Source organism: Canis lupus, chromosome 23, assembly GCF_003254725.2.
Source record: "Canis lupus dingo isolate Sandy chromosome 23, ASM325472v2, whole genome shotgun sequence".
NCBI classification, from domain to species: domain Eukaryota; kingdom Metazoa; phylum Chordata; class Mammalia; order Carnivora; family Canidae; genus Canis; species Canis lupus.
The window spans coordinates 52,060,941-52,082,294 of NC_064265.1; the positions used below are offsets into that span (position 1 = coordinate 52,060,941).

Here is a 21,354-nt window from a genome sequence, read left to right on the forward strand (position 1 = left end):
AGAGCTATTTCTGCAGTCCAGAATTGTTAGTCTGGTGCTTTAGATGTCTGGGAGGGTTCTTTGGGGCTTAGCTGATGAAGAATAGGAGTCTGCAAAGTTCTGTTACTTCTCTTTTTAGAACAAAATTCACTAATTAGGATTAATTAATCAAAGGTAGATCTGAGCTATGATTTGAATTAGAAAATATTTCAAAGAAATCCAAGCATATTAAATTGTTTTTACAGTTATTGCACTTAAGCTAATAGTGTCTTTAAGAGAAGTGCTTGAATAAATTTGTGTAAGAGTGATTGCTGATTAATTTATCATAAACAAATTGGTGCCCAGAAAGCTATGATTATCTTAAAATATTTTCTTTGTCGTCTTTTCTGTGTTTTGCTTAAAGTCTTTATTTAGAGATAATGCATCCATTCTGAGGCTGCAGCATTATTCCACACCATCATAACATACAAATTAAATATGAACATTTGAAATGTTTTTATATCCTCTCCACAGTCAGTATTTGTCACAATTGAGAAGTGTTCTAGTTATGTATTAAGGGAGATAAAAAAATAAGCTTGGACACACACATTTGAGTGCCTAAATCTGTCTTCATTTTGTAGGTGAAGAAATTTGAGGGCTGGACATACTGTGTTTTTCTGAAAGACATGTATAACTTGTTAGGGTCAGAGGAGAAACTAGAAACTTGGTCTTCTAATTCTTAATCATGTTGAAATTATTTAACCTAGAAAAGGAAAGACACATCTCAGGTGTGACTTATTATTAAATTCTAATATATGATAAAAGTTATTCTCTTATAGTTAAAAATAACTATCTTCCAGGGACCAACCAGGTAATCGGTTTACCTGGTTAAAGACTTGACAGTGGGAGAGAATAAGTAATCCTCAACTGGATAATTTAGATGGTAAAGAACTTGATTGAATGTTGTTTAAAGACCCCTTTTATAGTCTCTGCAGCTTAGTAATGTTTAAGGATAAAAATATAGTAATAGAAATAGTAATACTGTAATTATGTGTTGTCTTACTGGAATTTCCTTTTTAGGAGAATGACTATTAACCACTACTAGAAAAAAAGAGTCCAGGTCAAATATCTTAACCTCATCACTCATGTGTGTGCCTTTGGAGAGCACTCTCCCTTTTATGTATCTGGGTAGGAAAGAGTTTCCATTTATTTAAAGATTAATAAACTAATTATTGTATTTTTTTTAATCCAGCTTTGGCAAATGCAACATTATGTATTCTTGAACCTATTATGTCTGTGGAAGTTATCGCCCCAAATGAATTTCAGGGACAGGTGATCGCAGGAATTAACCGGCGCCATGGTGTAATCACAGGACAAGATGGGATTGAGGACTACTTTACGCTGTATGCAGATGTAAGTACTGTTGGGCACTGACGATCTTACTTTTAGTGACCACAGAGGGAGACTGTAGAGCAGCATTCAGAGAGTGTAGAGCAACCTGACACATATTTCCTAGCTATTCAAGTGTTGTATTTTGGGCTTAGGTATGTGTGGCAATTTCTGTAATTTGCTGTTAGGACAACTCTTAAATGCAAAAGCTACAAATAGGATTTCTGTGGGGCTTTGTGAATATGTCATTTTCTTAGATGTATAAAAGTTATCTTTCTTGTTACAAGTTTCATTTCTGTAGCTGCTTTATCATGTTATGTCTGATTTACTGGATAATAATTGAGTTCCATTGCCTGTACTTTATTTACATCTCATGGGTGAAAGTGTGTATCACATTGCACAAGGCCTCCTAGGAGACACTGCTGTCAGCATATTCTTGAGGTGTCCAGAGGAAAGTTGTAGTAACATTTTCACAGAAGCACTTCTCTGTGCTTGAGCTGCAGCCAGAGTGCGGAGTGGGTATGAGGGGGAAGGCCGTCCGTGTGATTCGCCCTGTGAAACGGAAAGATTTGGTTTCTGGTTGTGACTGTCACATTAATCTTTTTAAATAAGATTTTTTTTTTTTTTTTTACATTCAGTAAAACAAAAATACTTCTCTGGCTTTGTAATTCTTTTAAATCAGGAGTAATTATTAGAAATCGAAGTCTAAGGGCATTAAATGCCCAAGGCTTTTTCTGTACGTTTCAAAAATATTTTTCAATAAGCAGTACTATCTACTCTGTTTGTTTTCAGGTGCCTCTAAACGAAATGTTTGGTTACTCCACTGAACTTAGGTCATGCACAGAGGTAAGCAGGTGTGCTCTTTAAGAAACCACCCCACACGGTGTCAAATACGTGAATTCCTGTCTTTGCATGACTACCTTGGTAGATGTACCAAAACAAACAAAATCTTGGTTTTCTTTTTTTTTTTTTTTTGACGCCTTAGGGAAAGGGGGAATACACAATGGAGTACTGCAGGTATCAGCCATGTTCACCGTCCACGCAAGAGGACCTCGTCAATAAGTACTTAGAAGCTACAGGTCAACTTCCTGTAAAAAAAGGAAAAGCCAAGAACTAACTTCCTTCATGCTAGGTTGACTGGCTGCAACTGTATCTGCAAGATCCAGATACTTTAATGGACCCTGGTGGGATGGATTCAGGCTGAAACAAAATTTAGAGGTCCTTCCTAGTATATTCAGGAGCTTCCGTTATATTCAAAGATAATTCTGCGTATGTCCCACTCTGTTGATTGGTTTCATAGTTCATTGAAAAACCTCAAATAAAATAATGGTTATTACTGAGATATATTTAGCATCTAAGAGAAGAAGAGACTGATTTCAGTGATACTTCTAAGCTTACATGGTATGTAAACCTCCCTTCTGAATTTTTTATGCTAAGAATTTTCAACATAGAGAAAAAGCTAAAAGAAACAATACAAAGAACAGACACCCATGTTTTGCATTGAGACTCAGTAATGAACAGTCTTGTTAACAATTTGTTCATCACATAATTTATTTTGTCATATTTGCTTTATGCCTCATACTTCTATAATTAATTTTTTAAATTATTGTTTTGCTAAGTTGCATATATCGTGACGCTTCTTGGAGTGTCCTCTTTTGATGAGCAGGCTTTTGTAGAAGGCAGCTATGCTCACCACTATACCACCAACGCACACTGCAACAAGATTTTTTTAAGAGTGGATTTCACATGTTCTCAGTAGAGAACATTTATCAGATTCTTCATTGGGATATTACGATGGCTAGTAAATTTCTAGCTGTTTTATATATAGGTGATTGCGTCACTTTGTGGCTTCTGCAAAGTTATAATTGCCTGTTTTTATGTTAGTTTCTTGTGGACCTTTTAAAATGAAAAGCAGACCTTTGCCTATGCTCTTCTTACCCGTGTTCATTCTGTGTTTCTCCAACTCTGAATAATAAAATATAATTTATGTAGTAGCTGTCTGGTCATTTTCAGTCACCTGGTAAACACCAGTTGAATTTGAGTCTGCTGGAATTTATCATTACACTGTATTCATTGATGTTGTGAAAGAACAAATGTTAAGTTTTTGTTTCTAGAATAGGTTGGACTTTCTGGGAAGGCTCTACCCTGTTCAGGATTTCTTCATCCCAAAATCATCTGATGTGACAAATTTCCTGGTCCTTTCCCTTAAGAGAATAATAGAAATAACGTAACTTTTAAATTCCTTTCTTTTTCTTGATTTATAGGTTTGGCTTTTTATAACTTAAGGTTTCTAGAGAAAGATTTTTTGAAGTATTGAGCATGTTTTCAAAGTATCTGTTAAATGCTTTGGATGCATCATCTAATTTCATTTTCACAGCCCAGTGAAAGTGGGTACTATTACTATGTCCATTTTGTAACAGAAGAAGCAAAAGCACAGAGAAGGTAAATAACCTGTCCAAGACCACACAGCTTGTTAAATTTTCAAGTTGATAATTAGTTGTATTCATCGAACCAAATGCATTTTCCCCAGGAATATGTCTGTTGCTATAGTATCATCAGACCTGATTTTGTTGATTATTTTTTTATTTTGTTGGACAGCAATCAATTTTGTTGAAATGCTTTGGTGTTTGACAATGACTTTGAAAATTTTTCCTGATGAGGAAATGCCTTCCTAGAATTTAGCACAGTTTCTCTGGCTATTGCCAACAGTTAGGAAGACGAATAAATTTTGATGTGCTTTTCACTTGTTAAACATTTTGCTTATTTATTAAAAAAACCTAGATACTTAATCCAACACCAGCATTTCATAGGCAAAAACACAGTCCTGGCTGGTGGGAGTGACAAGAGTGTAATGACATAGGGACAGATCTAAGGCCAGAACCGCCATCTCTTGCTAATTCGGTTTTAATTGGTGAAGACCACATTAGCAACCACAGTCTGTAGCAAGGAAAAAAATTAATGAGAGTATTCATAAATGAGGTTTTTTTATGTCACTCTTATGAAGGATAATTGTTGGCTAACTTAAAGAAAGACAGTGTTGTGTCAGAGAAAAGTAACAGCACTAGGGAGGGATTCCCAACCCGCTGATCCTGGCTGCACTTTAAAAATCACATGGGGAGCTTAAAAAGAAACGCCCAGTCCAGCCTCTGGATACTGATCCTCTGGATCAAGATTAAAAGTCTTCCGCTTGATTCTAATATACAGGGAACTTTAAAGACCAGTATTTCCTGCATTTCCTAGACATGAAATGGGAAATTTGTTTAGATGTGTCATGTTATTAATTTTCTCCTCTGTGAATGTAGTTGGATTAACTTTGCCTTTAAAGAAATAAGGTTAATTTTCTGTCCTTCCTTTCCTCCTTGCTCAGTCTTAGAGTATTTAGTGGCAAAATCATTAAAATTTAGTCCTGAACTGTTAGAATTTTTCATATCTCAATGTTTTTGGAATCTGGATAAGTTTTAAAATTGATGCCAATGGAGCGAGGCCCCTACCAGGTAATAGTAATTTGTGACCCCGTAGAAGTCTGTCCCTTTGTAAGAAGATGACTATTTGCGTTGCTCGAACTGTAAATGGTTGGCCGAGAGCTGTAATTGCTGCTTAAAATGTCTTCGTATAAAGAACACTAGAATGTACCCTTGAAGTAGTCGGTCGTGTTTGTGGCTCATTGTGAGTGTTCACTCATTCATTTATCCATTCAAGTGACTGTTAGGCGGCAAGTTGGGTGACGGCAGCACTTTGGAAGCTAGGCACGGTCACAGAGCCTGCAGGTCGTAGAATTTTCTAAGCTGAGAGAAATTGTGGAATAAACTCATCGTGAAGAACTCATTTGTGGGCAAATACAGACTTTCAGATGACTTTGAGAAGAATTTGTTTAATTTCTAACAATTCATAGTTCAAGTAGAAAACCAGAGTAGAAAGCAATGGAATGTAGACAAAATCCTCGTATTATTTTGCATATCTTAAAATTTTGGAAGTTCTAGAGATTAGGAAGATAGATGTGATGCTGTATATACCTGCCATTGGCCAGGTGACTCAGAAGAATTTAGGGCCCCCACAGAATTTAGGCTCCCAAAGACGACTTAGGGAATTTAGAGTTTTTAATTTTATGTCAAGGCCAATGAAGTGATTTTTCTCTGCTGTTAGCTGACAAAATCAATATGAGTGAAATCAGGTCAGCCACTCTGAGATTGTGCTAGAGAAGATCTTCTAATGGTGATATTAGAAATATTTAGTCTAAGTTTTGGGAGTTTTATGCATTTAGGCAGTTGTGTTTGCGTGTTGTCTGTGTGTGGAATTCCTCTTCATGACCTATTTTACTGAAATAAATCTGTACGTTGAGTAATGGTCATATTTGGGAGCCTAATCTCATTAATTAAACAATGCTTTCATGAGCAAGTGGACTTTGAGATAACTGAGACTAGACAGCCAAAGGCCCTTTCTGGCCCTTTGTGTGATACTGAGAAGTTGATTAAAGATCACAGGATATCGACGTTATTACTATAATCTCGGCACCTTTTCTAGAGATTATTTAGGGAACTTCAGTTGAAGGAGCTTATCGGTTGATCTTGATGTGATTTAGTCATTGTAGATATTTTTTTTAAAAAGTATTTACTTTGCATTATTACTAGGTGGGCGACCTGGTGGTTCATTTGAATGATTGTTTCCAGGGCCTCAGAATACTTCGTGGTTCTTTAAGTCAGGTGGATATTGGGAAGATGGGACAAAGGATTGGGGTTTAAATAGAAAAATATATAAACTAGATCTAAAAAGCATCGTCTGTTCATTTCATTTTGTAAAGTCCGTGTCTATAAAATTTTTCTCTTCAGTGTAAAGTTTTCCACCCTCCCTCCCCCTCCCTTCCCCTCCCTCCCTCTCCCTCCCTCCTCCTCCCACCCTCTCCAGCACCCTCTGCACTTCACCTTCTCCGTGCTCTCCCCCCCCTCTCTAAAATAAATAAATCTTAAAAAACATAAAAGTTTAAAGAGGCAGGTCAGTCCAAACATACTCGGGTGATAATAATCCACTTCTTCGGGGGGATCGGAAGCCACCGTCTTGGTCTTAGGAATGGCTACAAAACCAGAAATGCAGCTCTGGACGCCTTCAGGCCCGCCTTTATCTAAGTTTTAGGTTTGGATTCCAGGCTAGGGAGCATCCGGTGTCCTCTCAGGTGCAGGTGCCCGTACGGTGATGCTACAGTTCTGTCCGCAACTCGGGGCCCATCGTGATAAAGGGACTCCTTTTTTTTAAGGTGTATTTATTTTAGAGCGAGCACAGGTGGGGAGACGGGCAGAGGGAGAGCGAGGCGGGGCGGACTCCCTGCCAGGGCCTGGGTCTCACCCCCTGAGGTCATGACCTGAAGTCTTAAGTCAAGGGCCGTCACCTAAAGGACGCAGCCACCAGGGGCCCCATTTGCTGCACACACACCCCTCCCGCCGCCCCCCGCCAGTCTGGTAACCACCTGTTTGACTATAGTTAGCCTTTTTTTTTGTTTTGGTTTGTGTTTTTCCCCTTTGTTTTGTTTCCACATTTGAGTGAAATCCTAGGTGTTTCCGTCTCTGACTTCTTTCACTAAGCGTCAGACTCTGGCTCCACCCAGGTTGTCGCAAGTGGCAGATGTCACTATTTTGAGGCTGAATCCTACTCCGTGTACCTAAACCCCACGTGTTCATCATTCATCTGTTGACGCACCTCGGGCTCCTTCCGTGCTTTGCTGTTGTAAACACTGCGGCAAACACGGGTACGTGGACCCTTCTGAATTTGTGTTTTTACGTTTTTTGGCTAAATACCCAGGAGTGCAATTACTGGATCCTAGGGCAGCTCTACTTGCAACTACTACTTTTAACTTCTTGAGGAACCTCCACAGTTTTCCACAGTGGCTGCGCCAGTTTACAGTCCCACCAACAGTACGTGAGGATGCTGTTTTTTGGCCACGACCTCGCCAACACCTGTTGTTTCCTGTGTTATTGGTTTTAGCTGTTCTCACAGATGTGGTGGAGGCTGACTTGCGTCTCCTGATGATGAGTGCTGTTGAGCATCGTTCAGGTGTCTTGGCCATCTGGGTGTCTTCTTGCGAGAAATGTCTGTTCATGTCCTCTTTTTTTTTTTTTTTTTTTAAGATTTTATTTATTCATGAGAGATACAGAGAGAGAGAGAGAGAGAGACAGGCAGAGGGAGAAGCAGGCTCCATGCAGGGAGCCCCATGTGGGACTCGATCCCGGGTCTCCAGTGTCACGCCCTGGGCCAAAGGCGGCGCTAAACCCCTGAGCCCCCCGGGTTGCCCATGTCTTCCATTTTTAATTGGATGGTTTTGGGGGGTATTGAGTTGTAGCAGTTCTTTATATATTTTGGAGACTGACCCTTTATCAGATCTGTCACTTGCAAATCATCTCCATTCAATAAGTTGGTCTTTTATGTTTTGTTGATTGCTTCTTTTGCTGCCCAGAAGTATTTTATTGTCGTGTAGTTCCAATAGTTTATTTTTGCTTTCATTTCACCTAAGATGGAATTTTTAAAAGGGGAAAGAGGCTTTTTTGAAATACAAACTGCTAGGAAGGGGTGTTATGCGCAGACTCTAGCACCTCTGATAGGAAGCCCCTGTGTCGGGATCCCTGGGTGGCGCAGCAGTTTGGTGCTTGCCTTTGGCCCAGGGCGCGATCCTGGAGACCTGGGATCGAATCCCACATCGGGCTCCCCGTGCATGGAGCCTGCTTCTCCCTCTGCCTGTGTCTCTGCGCCTCTCTCTCTCTCTCTCTCTCTCTCTCTCTCTCTCTCTCTGTGTGTGACTATCATAAATAAATAAAAATTAAAAAAAAAAAACTTTAGAAAAAAAGGAAGCCCCTGTGTCCCAAAGAGTCCACCTTGGAGAAAACTTAGATTCTTTCTCGACGACGTCTTTATAATGTAAATTTTCTACCCCACCCTCTCCTGGACCTCAGAGCCCTTCTTTGAAATACAAACTTAAAGAAGTTTCTCCGTGGAAAGGAAGGGAGGGTGGAAGGGAGGAAATCAGGCCTATAATGTCCTCTCCACAAATATTATTAAAAATAAAAGCTGTAAGATTTTTGCTTGTGTCTGTCCCTGTGTTTGTGTCCATCTGTCATCCATCATCTATCTACTGAAACCAGCCTGTAAACGAGCCCTATCTAGTTGGTTTGAAGGTGAGCACCTGTGGGATTGGGCATCCTTAAAACTCTTAGAAACTAACCCAGTTGTTTTTTGGGTTCACACAATCTGAAAAAATACTTAGTATTGAAGCTAATTTAAGGTTGTTGACTTAAAATAGACATGTTTTTGACATTACTAGTGATAGAATTAAAAGTTTTATCCTGCTTGAGTTTAGAGTCAACTAAGTTGATGTTATCTCTGTTACAAAATGTTTTAAAAAAATGGGGATCCCTGGGTGGTGCAGCGGTTTAGCGCCTGCCTTTGTCCCAGGGCGCGATCCTGGAGACCTGGGATCGAATCCCACGTCGGGCTCCCGGTGCATGGAGCCTGTTTCTCCCTCTGCCTGTGTCTCTGCCTATCTCTCTCTCACTGTGTGCCTATCATAAATAAATAAAATTTATAAAAAAAAAAATGCTTTAAAAAAATAATCATAGCTTGGGAGGATGATTGACTTTGCTGTCTCTTGAACTCTTTATGGGTAACTTAAGTTTGTTAAGACCAAGTACGTGGAATAGATGTAAATAACAACAACAAAAAAAAATTTAGGGAAATTTTTAAGATAGGTTTCCCAGATCTTTTTGGTAATCTTGAAACTCTGAAGATTTGCTAAGTTTAAGTGACGGATTATGTTGAATTCATTGAATATCTAGGTCATTTCCAAATAAGGCAAAATGAGAAACATTAATTACTAAACATGTTTAACTACTTTTGGTTTCCTTATTACAGAGAAACTAAAAATCAATTTGGGTCCATTAGTTAAACATGTTTTGCACTTTATTAAAAACTGGGAATAAACTCATGTTCCTAGAAATTATAAAATGCATCCATAACTTTGCCAATGCAAAATTTGCTGGTGTATGAGGCAATTCACAATTGCTTACAACTTCATTTACCCTAGAAATTACATTTTCTAAGGGTGAGGAATTCTAATTAATATATGGTATTAAATGTACTAGAAATAAGGTAAGCAACTCTGCAAGGAAAGTAAGATAGATGTTTTTGATAAGAAAAAGTATGAGACATAAAAAAAATACATTTTTTTTGAGGGAAAACAATTTTGTCCTAAAGTGAGGCTAATTATTTGAAGAGGGAAAACTTAGGACAAAATATGAATATAAAAAGTTGTATAAGGTTCATAGTAAAGGGGCCTTTGGATAGGAATTGTATTTGTGGCCAGTACTGACCGAGATTAAATTTATTTAAGAATGAATTTTATCAAAAGTACACTGTGCGATATTAGAATCTTTTTTCTCTGTGTTAAAAGGAAAACATTTTCTTAGGTTATTGTTTTGGTTTTTGTAAGAGTTTAAAACAAAGTTTTCCTTTACCTTTCATGTAATCTGCCTGGAAAAACAAAGATTCTACGTTTTGTCTCTGTTGGGTTTTTGATTATCAAAAAAAACCTGAGCCACCTGGTTCACAACTATAAACCGTCTGCACTTGCTTTTGGAATCTTTTATACTTTGGTTAAATGGCTAAGTATGGTTTCAAAATGATCCGTGAGCCTACCAGGTCACATGTTCAAACCTTTTGATACTGTTTTAGAAACTTGCCAAAATCAAGGTCTGAAATGAAATCTTTTATTATTTTTTAAGATTTTATTTGTTCATAGAGACCCAGAGATAGAGACACAGGCAGAGGGAGAAGCAGGCTCCATGCTGGGAGCCCGACGTGGGACTCGATCCCAGGACCCCGGGCTCACGCCCTGGGCCGAAGGCGGATGCTCAGCCCCTGAGCGCTCCCCGGGGATCCCCTGACACGTAGACTTCGGCTCCGATGCTTTCACAGAAGCTTCCTGCAGGTGTTTCGTCTTCAGTGAGACCCTTGAAGGAAGGAACCCTGAGTCCAGGTTTCTTCTGATGACCTTGATCATAAAACTGAACTGGGTAAGAATTTCTGGAACTAGTAGAAAAACTAGACTCAAGCAGAACAAGAATCAAGAACATGGGACTGAATGAAGAGGATTATAATTTCTATGACATTCCTGTTGGAACCACTAATGATTTTGAGGATTTTTTTTTTCGGATTTAAGGAAAAGGTTTTCTTTTATGCTATGACTTAGAGCAATTTGATAAAATATATGTTTGGGGAAAAATTGGAATATTTGTCTTTTTCTCCCTATCTGATCTTTCCAGAATTCCTAAATGCTCAGCGGGGATCCTTATGTTTTCATAATGATTTTTTGTGTGCGTGAATTCAGGACCAGTCTGTCCTCCCCGTAGCAGGCCACCGCCGGGAACACTGTCCCGCCAGAGTCTTCACTGGGACGTCCCGTCCTGTAGGGGAGGGCGACCCGCAGAGACCCGACAGCTTTAAGGCTGACTTGGTGGAACAGCCCGGGAGCTCGTTCGCAGCCTCTGGCTCCGGCTCCCGTGCTCGGTGAATTGTGGCGGCCGGGAGAGGGGCTGACCCCGAACTATCGGGGAAGCCCCGTGGCCACTGTGTGGCTCGCTGCTGGCCTCGCTCAGGAAATCCCTTACAAAACCCGCAGTTGGAAAGGGCCGCCGGACCGGTCGTCATTGCCGCTGTCCTCAGGTGAGTGACCGGACCAGGTGAACTGAAGCTGGGTTTATTTCGCAAGCACATTGGTCTGAATCAGGCTGATAGGTTTAAGCTATTTTTGGCAAAACTAAGGGTGATTGTAGAAAAAGGTCTCACTAACGCGACTGTGGATGTTGGGTTCTAACAGAGCTCGTTAGGACCTGGGTCAGGCCCGGGGATCGCGCTCCTCCTGGTGCCTGGTGCAGCCGTCCACGTGGGTGTCTCGCGTTTTCTCTCCTTTGGCCTCGGAATCCTCTGAGAACTAAAAGTGGCCTTTTTCCTGAACCCTGGCCACGCGATCGTCGGAGAAACCGCGGCAGCCGCTCCAGGGCGGTGGCCGGAGCCGCATCTGTCCCTGCCGCCACCTGGACCCCTGGGCCGGCTGCCCTCCGCGTCACTCACCCGTTTAGAATTTGACCCAGTCCTTAGCCATCGGTGCCCGTTTATGCCCCAGGAATGCCTCTCATTATCTGATTGTTGGAACCGTGGGCAGCTCCGAGCGGCTCTCCCGTCACTGTGTCCCCGAGGAGTTTACCTGAATCGACGAGTGTCTGACCGAGAGCTCCAGCGAGGACCACCCCGCCGGGTCGGTGGTTCTCTGCAACTTCCAGGGGAGCGTCAGTGAGGGGACTGCAGGGGCCAGGGCGGGCCACCCCCGGGGTCCCACTTGGGCGTATTGGTTATTTCAAATAAAGTCATTTAAGAGACAGACTTCACAGCAGGGCGCTCTGCCCCCCCACCCCCCCCCCAGCAGGAACCGAACCTCCCACGTGAGGACGAGCCTTCCTGTACCCCTGGGTGGAGCCTCGGCGTCAGAGGCAGGACGTGTAGACTAAGGACGTGTAGACAACCAACCCTGTGACTTGTAACTAATTCACTGCCTCGTCCGGATTCTGTGGAGAATTCCTTACTAATCGAAGCTCCCAAAGTTTTCTTTGTCCTGCTAATTCCTTAGAGATTCACACTGTTTATAAAGTATAGAAACTGCCTGCCGTGGTCATTTCTCCGGGCGCCAACGGCATTACTAGGCCTCTCCGGGTGGTTTCTTTTTTCCTCCTGTTAATCTGTTTAATTCTTAGACCAGCTAGAAGAACCTTGATGGGTAGAATAAAAATTGAATTCCTCCCCCAGAAATGCTAGGAATTTTGAGAGGCAGACGATGGCCACACGCGCTGGATCACTTCCTCCTGCCCTGGGGAGGTCCCCCACCGAATCTGCTTAGGGTACATATTGTGCCGACTTTTATAAATTGATTTAGGCCAACACTGCGTGCAAATTGTCGTTAGAAATGAAAATTGTACATATTTGATAGAATTTCAGTTATGTCACTATTCCGTTTGCAGATACTTGGCTTTATCCATGAAACACTATATTTATAAAATTTGAATTACACAAGACTAAGAGTTTAGTACAAATTTAGCATATTATACAAATCTCTACAAACACATCGAACACGTTTTATGTAGAAATGTAAATATTTATTTAAAAGTAGATACAAAAAAGAATAGTCGCTTGAAATCGTAAAAAATAGTAAAGTTCCTTCTAAACTGATAATATTTTCTCTACAATTTGCTTTATTGAGATATATTCTCTTCTTTACATCCTAGGTAGCAGGAATCTAGCAACAGAAAGTAGTCGGCTGCGCTACGTTCAAGGTAATGAGAAATACAGAGGTGAGACCTTCAATCTTTTGTTTTCCTCAATGTGTATTGATCCAAGCACAGCATTTAGGGCCGAAACCCTGAGAAGCCCGTGGAGTAAACTGCTTAGCACGGAGCAGGGTTCGGTACGCCTGCGTTCCCAGAATTGATTAAATGAACGAAACCAACAGAAAAACAAAAACCCCAACGTCTTGTAATTGTTGAGGACTGTAATTGCAGTTTTTGCCAAAGATCAGAATACCTTCTACCTTCCCTGTTTTACCAGAGTGATTAGTGATGACTTAGTACAGTCACTTTGTTTAGAATTTGGTATGAGCAGATCTTATTTTCTTCTCTAGAAATTATTAGGCTGTGTTGGCGCCACAGCTGAGCCTTCTTCGGTGCCAGAGCCCTCCTGTGCTGTGTGCAGCTCCTGGCAGTGGTACTTCACTTTCAGCGGTTTACCTGGGTACCAGACCAAGTGAATGCGGCAGGGGATGATTTCCTAGAAAATAAGGGTCCCAGATATTAGGGTCCACCAAGACGTCCGGCAAACGCAGTTGTGTACCGCAGGGGTGCTGACGGTCCTGAGCCCATCTCGGCCCCCACCCTGTCGGTGTCCATGAAACGAGCTCCCTTGGGAACATGTCCAGGCCCTGGGGGAACCGTGTGCCCTGCCCCGAATGCCTGAGGCTTGTTTTGATCTTCCCTACAGTCGATCTAGTAAAGACCCCCCCAACCCTGCACAGGTGGTGCCAGGAGGTCTGTGAGGTGTCAGCCCCCTGACCTCAGGGCAGTGGCCTCCACGCACCCTCTTGTTCCATAAAATCTGTGGACTAACAACTGGGACCGAGCCGCGTGGTGCCCCTGCCAACCCCCCTTGTCAAGAAGTTACCCCAAATAAAACCCCGTGACAACGGTGTGGAGCTGCCGCTTCGTTTCCTGGCCCCAAGGCGCGCTCCGCGTGGACCACACTTCCCGCCCCTCCGCCACCTCCTACCTACATAGGGTTTTGTTGTACCTGCGTCGAGAATTCGTGGAGTAGAACCGTGTAATCAAAATCAATTGCATCCTCATTCGTTTTCTAGGGAAGGAAAAAGGGAGTGAGTGCAATGAACCGGGTGCGTTCCTGCTTAGCTGCGGGCCCTGCCTCGGCTCTCCTGGGGTAGCCCGCGGCTCCCTGAAGTCATGGCCTCCTACTGCTTTGTCACCGGGTTCGGGGACAACCTAGTTGTCCAGCACTTCCGCTCTCCAGTCGGTATGGTTCCTGGTGGAGGCGGGGCCCCGTGCGGATACGGAGAATCCTCCGACAACCTTGGGAATCTAGACTGTGCACCTCCCCTGACCGGGCGGCCAGCGCTTCCAAAGGACCGTGGACCAAGTTCTGTGCTACGCGCTTTCCACGTGTTGTTGCGTGATCTCTGTCTTAGGGGAGTGCAGATCATGAGCCGAGTGTTACAGGTTCCAGGTTGCAGCTGGTAAGTGAAAAACGGACTTAAACCAGATTTACAGACTTTACCACCCGCGTTCTTTATGCACTGCCTCTAGAACCAGTACGCTGGAGGTTTCTAGGCGGCCAGGCTACTTCCACGTATTTGTACAGTTTAAAAATTGGTTTTGGGGGGTCCCTGGGGGCTCCGCGATTTACTGCCTGCCTCCGGGACCAGGGCGTGATCCTGGGGTCCCAGGATCGGGTCCCACATCGGGCTCCCCGCACAGAGCCTGCTTCTCCCTCTGCCTCTCTCTCTGTGTCTCTCATGAATAAATAAAATCTTTTTTAAAAATGTTGATTTTACTTATAAACTTGAAGGTTTTTTTTCTTTTTTTCCCCAGGACAATGCCTTCTTATTCTGTTTTTGAAAATAGCATTTCTGGAGGAAAATCATAGCAGTCTCTAGATTTTAGACAAAAAAAAGAGGAAACCCTGAAACAAATAATGGATTTCCAACTCCGTTTGAGGACTACTTTGCTAAAAAACACAGCGTTACATGTTTTTTTTAATATTACAATGTTTGTAAACCCTGTACCATTTAATTAAGACCTTCCTCAGTAACATTATTAAGCCTTTACATTTTTGTTTTTATAGAGTCTTCCTTCTCTGGGAGGAAGCACCGTCCACCAAACCAGGGAGCAGGAGGGGACACTGCACATCCTGGCCTGGCAAATTATTCCAGGGTTGGGCCACCCCCGCCAGGGCACACTCTGCCAAGAGGTAGTTCTTTTTTTTTTTTTTTTAAGATTTTATTTATTTATTCATGAGAGACACACAGAGAGAAGGAGGCAGAGATATACAGGAAGAGGGAGGAGAAGCAGGCTCCATGCAGGGAGCCCGATGCAGGACTCGATCCCAGGACCCCAGGATCACGACCTGAGTCAAAGGCAGACGCTCAACCACTGAGCCCCCCAGGCGCCCCTGAGGTAGTTCTTTTTTTTTTTTTTTTTTTTTTAATTTTTTTTTTTTTTTTTTTTTTATGATAGTCACAGAGAGAGAGAGAGAGAGGCAGAGACACAGGCAGAGGGAGAAGCAGGCTCCATGCACCGGGAGCCCGATGTGGGATTCGATCCCGGGTCTCCAGGATCGCGCCCTGGGCCAAAGGCAGGCGCCAAACCGCTGCACCACCCAGGGATCCCAGTTCTTTTTAATATTATTCAGAAATGATCTCTTTGGCTTTGGTTCAAATGATCACAAATGCCAAATCCTTATCCTCCAAATTGATGATTTACTTTTACATTTTCCAGTAACTAAGCGTTTTAATCTTCCTAGAGACAGACTGCACGATCCCCACAGAACCAGCGTGGTTTGAGCCGAGGGGAAGTGGGCCTAATTATTAATCTACGCTACCTGAAGGAGGCCTCCTGGGCGATTATATGGGGCAGGTAGGGAGGCTTCTAGGACGCAGCCTTGGCCATCAGGGCCGTCCCGCCAGGCTAAGGCCTCGGGCCGCAGCTGGTGCTGCAGGATACTGAGGGGTGCTGACGACACCTGGTTTGGACTCCTAAGTGTTGGAACAAGGCTCACTTGTACCTTTTCTCAGTTCAAATTAAGGGCCAAGGGTGTGTGGAAAGTCCGCAACTGGTTTTGTTTCTCTTTAGCCAGCAGTACCTCCCTTGCCCTTGGTACAGTCCCCGTGGCATTAAGAATGACACCTGTTCCTCCGTCTAAAATGACGGGTCAGGTGGGTCTGTCTGTATGTCTGCATCATCGTCTTATTACCCCAGTCTGCCCTCAGGCCTTGTTCCCTTGGAGCTGTGAGTCTGTACGCCTGCCCGTCCCTGCACCACGGCATCAAAAGGGGACTTTAACCCTGAGTGTAAAGACAGGGACTCCCACTCAAAAAGTTTTCAGAAAAACCATAATCTCTATACTTCCCTGAGCCACCTTGGGCCACAGAGCGCCTCTGGGCACTTCCTGGGCCGTGCTGCCTTGGCTCTATCGGCCCTGCCATCCTGCATCTAGTCTTCGAGAAGAGTAGATTGATCTGATCTTAGGGACTCTGTAAAGCATACTTCCTTGTTTTGCTTGTCGCCAGGTTACTGCTTTTGCTGACAGATCATGGGAACCCTTTGTGGCTACAGAAGAGCAGAATCTGAAAATCTATGTGGACATGTGCATACTTTTCTTTAAGGAAACTAAATGTGTATCAACTTTGAAACCAAATTTACCGATTGCTCTAGTGGTTTAGATTTCTGTTAATTTCAAGGACTTTAGTAGGGCAGCCCCGGTGGCGCACCGGTTTAGCGCCGCCTGCAGCCCAGGGCGTGATCCTGGAGACCCTGGATCGAGTCCCACATCAGGCTCTCTGCATGGGGCCTGCTTCTCCCTCTGCCTGTGACTCTGCCTCTCTCTCTCTCTGTGTGTCTCTATGAATAAATAAAAAATATTTTTAAAAAAAAGGACTTTAGTAAATTTGTTAATCTTCATTTAATAGGCCCTAAGAGATGAAGCTGCATATTCAGTTACTACTTATCTAAAACCCAAACCTCACAGGGTAAAAAAAAAAAAAAAAAGGCTAAAGCTGTTACTAAGTGACCATTCTCCCTCTGCATTTTTGTTTTCTTAACTCTACAATTACTTGTATCCCAATTTTCCCATTTGTAGGTTGGATGAGTGACATTCATGGACAGACGAGAGGCACTGCAAGGCAGAAATAAAGTTGAATATTTGGGCCATACTACATCCAGGTGGTTGTTAGTTTGGTAACAGGTCACATACAACTGCAAATGAAAAGAAAGTATGGACATTAAGGGGTCCGAAGGAGGGGGAAGAAGGCACAGTAGGAGGATTCCAAGCTCATCTCATTCCCTAGACACACTGAACCAACAACTGCATATATTACAACTAACTCTGAAAGTAACTTGAGAAATTGGCAAAGCTCTTCCACAGCTGGTTGTAGAGAGAAGGTCACATCACAAAAGCTAGGAGAGGTGGAGACACGACGGGGCACCAGACCCCTGACAGGACCAGCACAAATGGGATGGATATCACAAGCACACAAGAGTGAGAGGATCGCACCCCATACCAGACCCCCGTGGCCCTGGGGATCCACTCTGGAAAGTAGAATCCACATAATATTGAGCTATGAGATCAGTGGGGCTAAGCTGTGGGAGAGACAGAGAGCCACAGGAAACGAAGCCTTTCAAGAGCAGGACACTAAATAATAAGGCCCAAGACAGCACAGAAGGAGCACTTTGCAAAAAACCTGGGGTATACGTGAAGGAGACTTACTGACTAATCTTAGGACGTGTGCCAAAGGAACAGGGAGCTACAGGCGATTGCTCCAGGAACAAAGGTAGTGGTGGGTGCCATCTTCTTGCCCTCCCTAGCCTGGATTACCAGATGCTTACGGGAGCCAGTTCCAGTGCTTTGCACCTACCTTGCTAGGAGCGTGTGCCCACCCTGGAGTTCCCTTGCAGACCCACCACACCCAGCAGGCAGCGCTGATAAGGACTGGTGCCCCTCCTGAACAACGCCTGCCCTGGGGAGAGGAGACAGAGATAACCCTACAAACTTGCATGCAGCTCTTGGGGCTGGCCTCTTAGCTGGCTGTGCAAGGATAAGGCCCCGTAGTCTGGTGTATCCACAGCTTCTGCAGTGGTTAACTGCATCCAGCCACACTGAGGGCCAGCGCTGCCCACCAGTGATCCCACAGCCGCGGTAGACCCGACCCTCCACAGTATGGAGAGTGAACGCTGCCCAGGGTGCGTGCAACGGTGAAACGGGTCACTGCGCCAGGGGGCTGAGGTCCAGCCCCAACCAGTGGCATGCCCACAGCAATCACAGTTTACCAAGAACAGGGGGGTGATGCAGCAAACACAGGTAGGAAGACTGTGCTACAGGACACCACAGACGGTTTCTATACAGGCCACTAATTTTAAGACCAGAAGACTTAGACAAAATGAGGAGACAGAGAAATATATCCCAAATGTAAAATTAGACAAAAACCACAGAAAGAGATCAAAGTAACGGCCATAAAGAAACTCACTGTACTTGAAAAAAGCAGATGAACTCAGCAAGAACTTCAACAAAATGATAGAAAATAAAAAAAAAACAGAGATGAAGAATGCAATACCTGAAAATGAAAATACACTAAAGGGAAACAGACTAGAGGACGTAGAAGAACCGCTCAGTGACTTGGAAGACAGGGTAATAGGAAGCACCCAAGCTGAAAAGTAAAAAGAAAAAAATAAGACTTAAGGGACCTCTGTGACCTCACCAGGCATAATAACATTAGCATTATTGGGATCCCCATAAGTAGAAGAGAGGGGAAAGGGGGCAGAAAACTTATGAAAATAGCTGAAAACCTCCCTAATCTGAGGAAACAGTCATCCAAGTCCAGAAATCACAGAGAGCCCCAAACAAGATGAAGAATGTCCACACCAAGACAGAATAATTACAATGAAAAAGTAATGATAAAGAGAATTTTTAAAACAGCAAGAGAAAACAAATGGACCCAAGGAAAACCCAATCAGGCTGTCAGCTAATATTTAGCAGAAACTTTACAGACCAGAAGATAATATACAGCGATGTGCTGAAATGAAAAAAAGCCTACAACCAAGAACACCTGACAAGGTCATCATTCAGAATTGAAAGACAGAGAAGTAAGTTTTCCAGACAAACAAAAAGTAAAGATTTCATTACCACTAACCAGCCTTACAAAAAATGTTAAGGGGACTTCTTTAAGTGGAAAGAAACGGCTGTTAACTAGAGGAAAATGATGAAAGGATAATTTCACTGGTAAAAACAAATAGTAAAGGTAGTAGATTAGTCACTAATAAAGTCAGTATGTAAGTTAAAACACAAAAGTAGTGAATTCAATTTTATCTACAAAAGTTAGTTGAGAGATTAAATATACGCAAACTAAAAATATGTAAAATAAGTAAAAATTTTGTGCTTTTACAACGTGTTCAAACTTAGGTGACCATCAACTTAATACAAGACTGCTATACACACAGGATGTTATACACAAATACCATGGTAACCACAAATCAAAAACCTTTAATAGATGCACAAAGTGTAAAGAGAAAGCAATTCAGGAAGCACACTAAAGAAAGCCAGTAAGCCGCAGGAGAGGAGAGCAAGAAAAGAAAAGGAACCCAGAGGAGTACAAAAATAACCAGAAAAAAAATTAAAATAGCAGTAAGTATATGCCTATCAATAATTACTTTAGAGCATTTGTATTAAGGCTCTGGTCAAAGACAGAGGTGACTGAATGGATTTAAAAAACACACAAACACAAGACCCATCTATATTCTACCCACAAGAGACTCGCTTCACACCTCAAGACACAGGAGACTAAAAGACACTGCATGCAAAGCGAAGTAACAAAAAAGCCAAGGCAGCAATACTTAGACAAAATAGACTAAAACAAAGACTGGCAAGAGACAAAGGTGGGTGTTACCTGTGATAAATCCATTCCACAAGCACATATAACATAAACATCTACGCTACTCATAGAGGAGCAAATAGGTACATGAAGCAATTCCCACTTACATCAATGAATGTATTGTTCAGACAGAAAATCAGTAAGGATTTTGAACATCACATTAGACCAGATGGACTTAAATTTATCGAGGCTTGTTTTGCAGCCTAAAATGTGGTTTATCTTGGAGAATGTTTCATGTGCACTTGAAAAAATGTATATTCTCTGTTTGGATGGAATATTCTGTGTATACAGAACAGACAAAGCTCAGTTTTTGGAAGGAAATAAAGATTAGACAGAAATGAGATACAAACAAAGGAAATAGATCAATGAAGTCATGACCTGGTTCTTTGAAAAGATAAAATTCATAAACCTTTAGCCAGACTCATTAGTAAGGAGAGAAGACTCAAATACAATTAGAAGAGGAGGGGCCCTGGGTGGCTCAGCGGTTGAGCATCTACCTTCAGCCCACGGCGTGATCCTGGGGTCCTGGGACCAAGGCCCACATCAGGCTCCCCGCATGGAGCCTGCTTCTCCCTCTGCCTGTGTCTCTGACTATCTCTCTGTGTCTCTGCATCTCATGTATAAATAAATCTTTAAAAAAAATGAAAGAGAAGAAACAAGTGACACCACAGAAATACAAAGGTTTATAAGAATACTTTAAGTATTAAATGCCAACAAATTGGGCAATGTAAAAGAAATGCACAAATTTCTAGCAAAATATAAAACTGAATCCAAAAGAAAAGTAGAAGAGACTGATTACTAGTAACAAAATTGAATCAGTTAAAAAAAAAAATCTCCCCACAAACTAAAGTCCATGACCAGAAGGCTTCACAGGTAAATTCTACCAAACACTTAAGGAAGAATATAAATTCTTCTCAAACTTCTACAAAAAAGGTGGGGGGGGGGTGAGGAAAACTAGCAAGTTCATCTGCATCCAGAATTCTCCTGATGCCAAAACCAAAGACACTACAAGAAAAGAACATTATAAGCCACTATTCCTGGTGAATACAGATGTAGGAAATCCTCAACAAAACATTAGTAAACTGAATTCAACAATGCATTGAAAGGATCATTCATCCCAATCAAGGGGGATTTATTCCAGGGATGCAGGGGTGATTCAATATTTGCAAATAAATCAGGAAGGATATTTAGCAAATTCAGCATCTGCTCGTTATAAAAACTCAACAAAGTAGGCTTAGAGTGTACATATCAACATACTAAGGAGCACACAGGAAAAAAACACAGCTAGCATCATACTGAATGTTGAAAAACTGAAAAGTTTTTCTTTAAGATCAGGAACAAGACAAGAATATGCAGTCTCACTACTTTTATTCAGCATAAAGTCACATTAAGTCCCTGCAGCAATCAGACAAGAAAAAAGAAGAAAAGACATCCAACCTGGTAAGGAGGAAGTAAAACTTATGATATTCTCAGATGACATGATACTATGTAAAGACTCTTAAAAAAACTCTTAGAACTTATAAATGACTTCAGTAAATTTGCAGGATACAAAATTAATATACAGAAATCCGTTGCATTTGTCTACACTAATTAGCAGAAAGCAGAATTAAAATAATTCCATTGATGATTGCACTAAAAGAATAAAGTATCTAGGAATTGATTTAAACAAGGAGGTTGGGGGCGCCTCAGTGTCTCAGATGGTTAAGCTTCTGCTGTTGGCTCAAGTCATGATCTCTAGGTCCTGGGATCGAGCCCCATGTTGGGCTCCCAGTTCAGTT

The 21,354-nt window shown here is 42.4% G+C and overlaps 2 protein-coding genes across 3 annotated transcripts in view; one reads left to right on the forward strand and one right to left on the reverse strand.

Moving 5' to 3' along the window:
* The window catches only part of GFM1 (G elongation factor mitochondrial 1), a 50,973-nt gene extending 40,386 nt beyond the window's left edge, over positions 1-10,587 (forward strand). Inside the window, exons 16-18 of one of the 2 annotated variants that reach the window (XM_049099878.1) lie at positions 1,211-1,371; positions 2,140-2,193; positions 10,107-10,587. In XM_049099878.1, the coding sequence (XP_048955835.1) occupies positions 1,211-1,371; positions 2,140-2,193; positions 10,107-10,268 (377 nt within the window). In that variant the 3' untranslated portion in view covers positions 10,269-10,587. Of the gene's footprint in view, positions 1-1,210; positions 1,372-2,139; positions 2,194-2,332; positions 3,339-10,106 lie in introns of those variants that run through there. The other variant, XM_025436038.3, reaches the window with a different exon arrangement.
* A 1,921-nt stretch (positions 10,588-12,508) lies between these two features.
* The window catches only part of RARRES1 (retinoic acid receptor responder 1), a 75,977-nt gene continuing 67,131 nt past the window's right edge, over positions 12,509-21,354 (reverse strand). Inside the window, exons 5-6 of the mRNA XM_025436073.3 lie at positions 13,714-13,776; positions 12,509-13,197 (exon numbers count right to left, since the gene is read on the reverse strand). Coding sequence (XP_025291858.1) covers positions 13,048-13,197; positions 13,714-13,776 — 213 coding nt within the window. The 3' untranslated portion in view covers positions 12,509-13,047. The remainder of the gene's footprint in view (positions 13,198-13,713; positions 13,777-21,354) is intronic.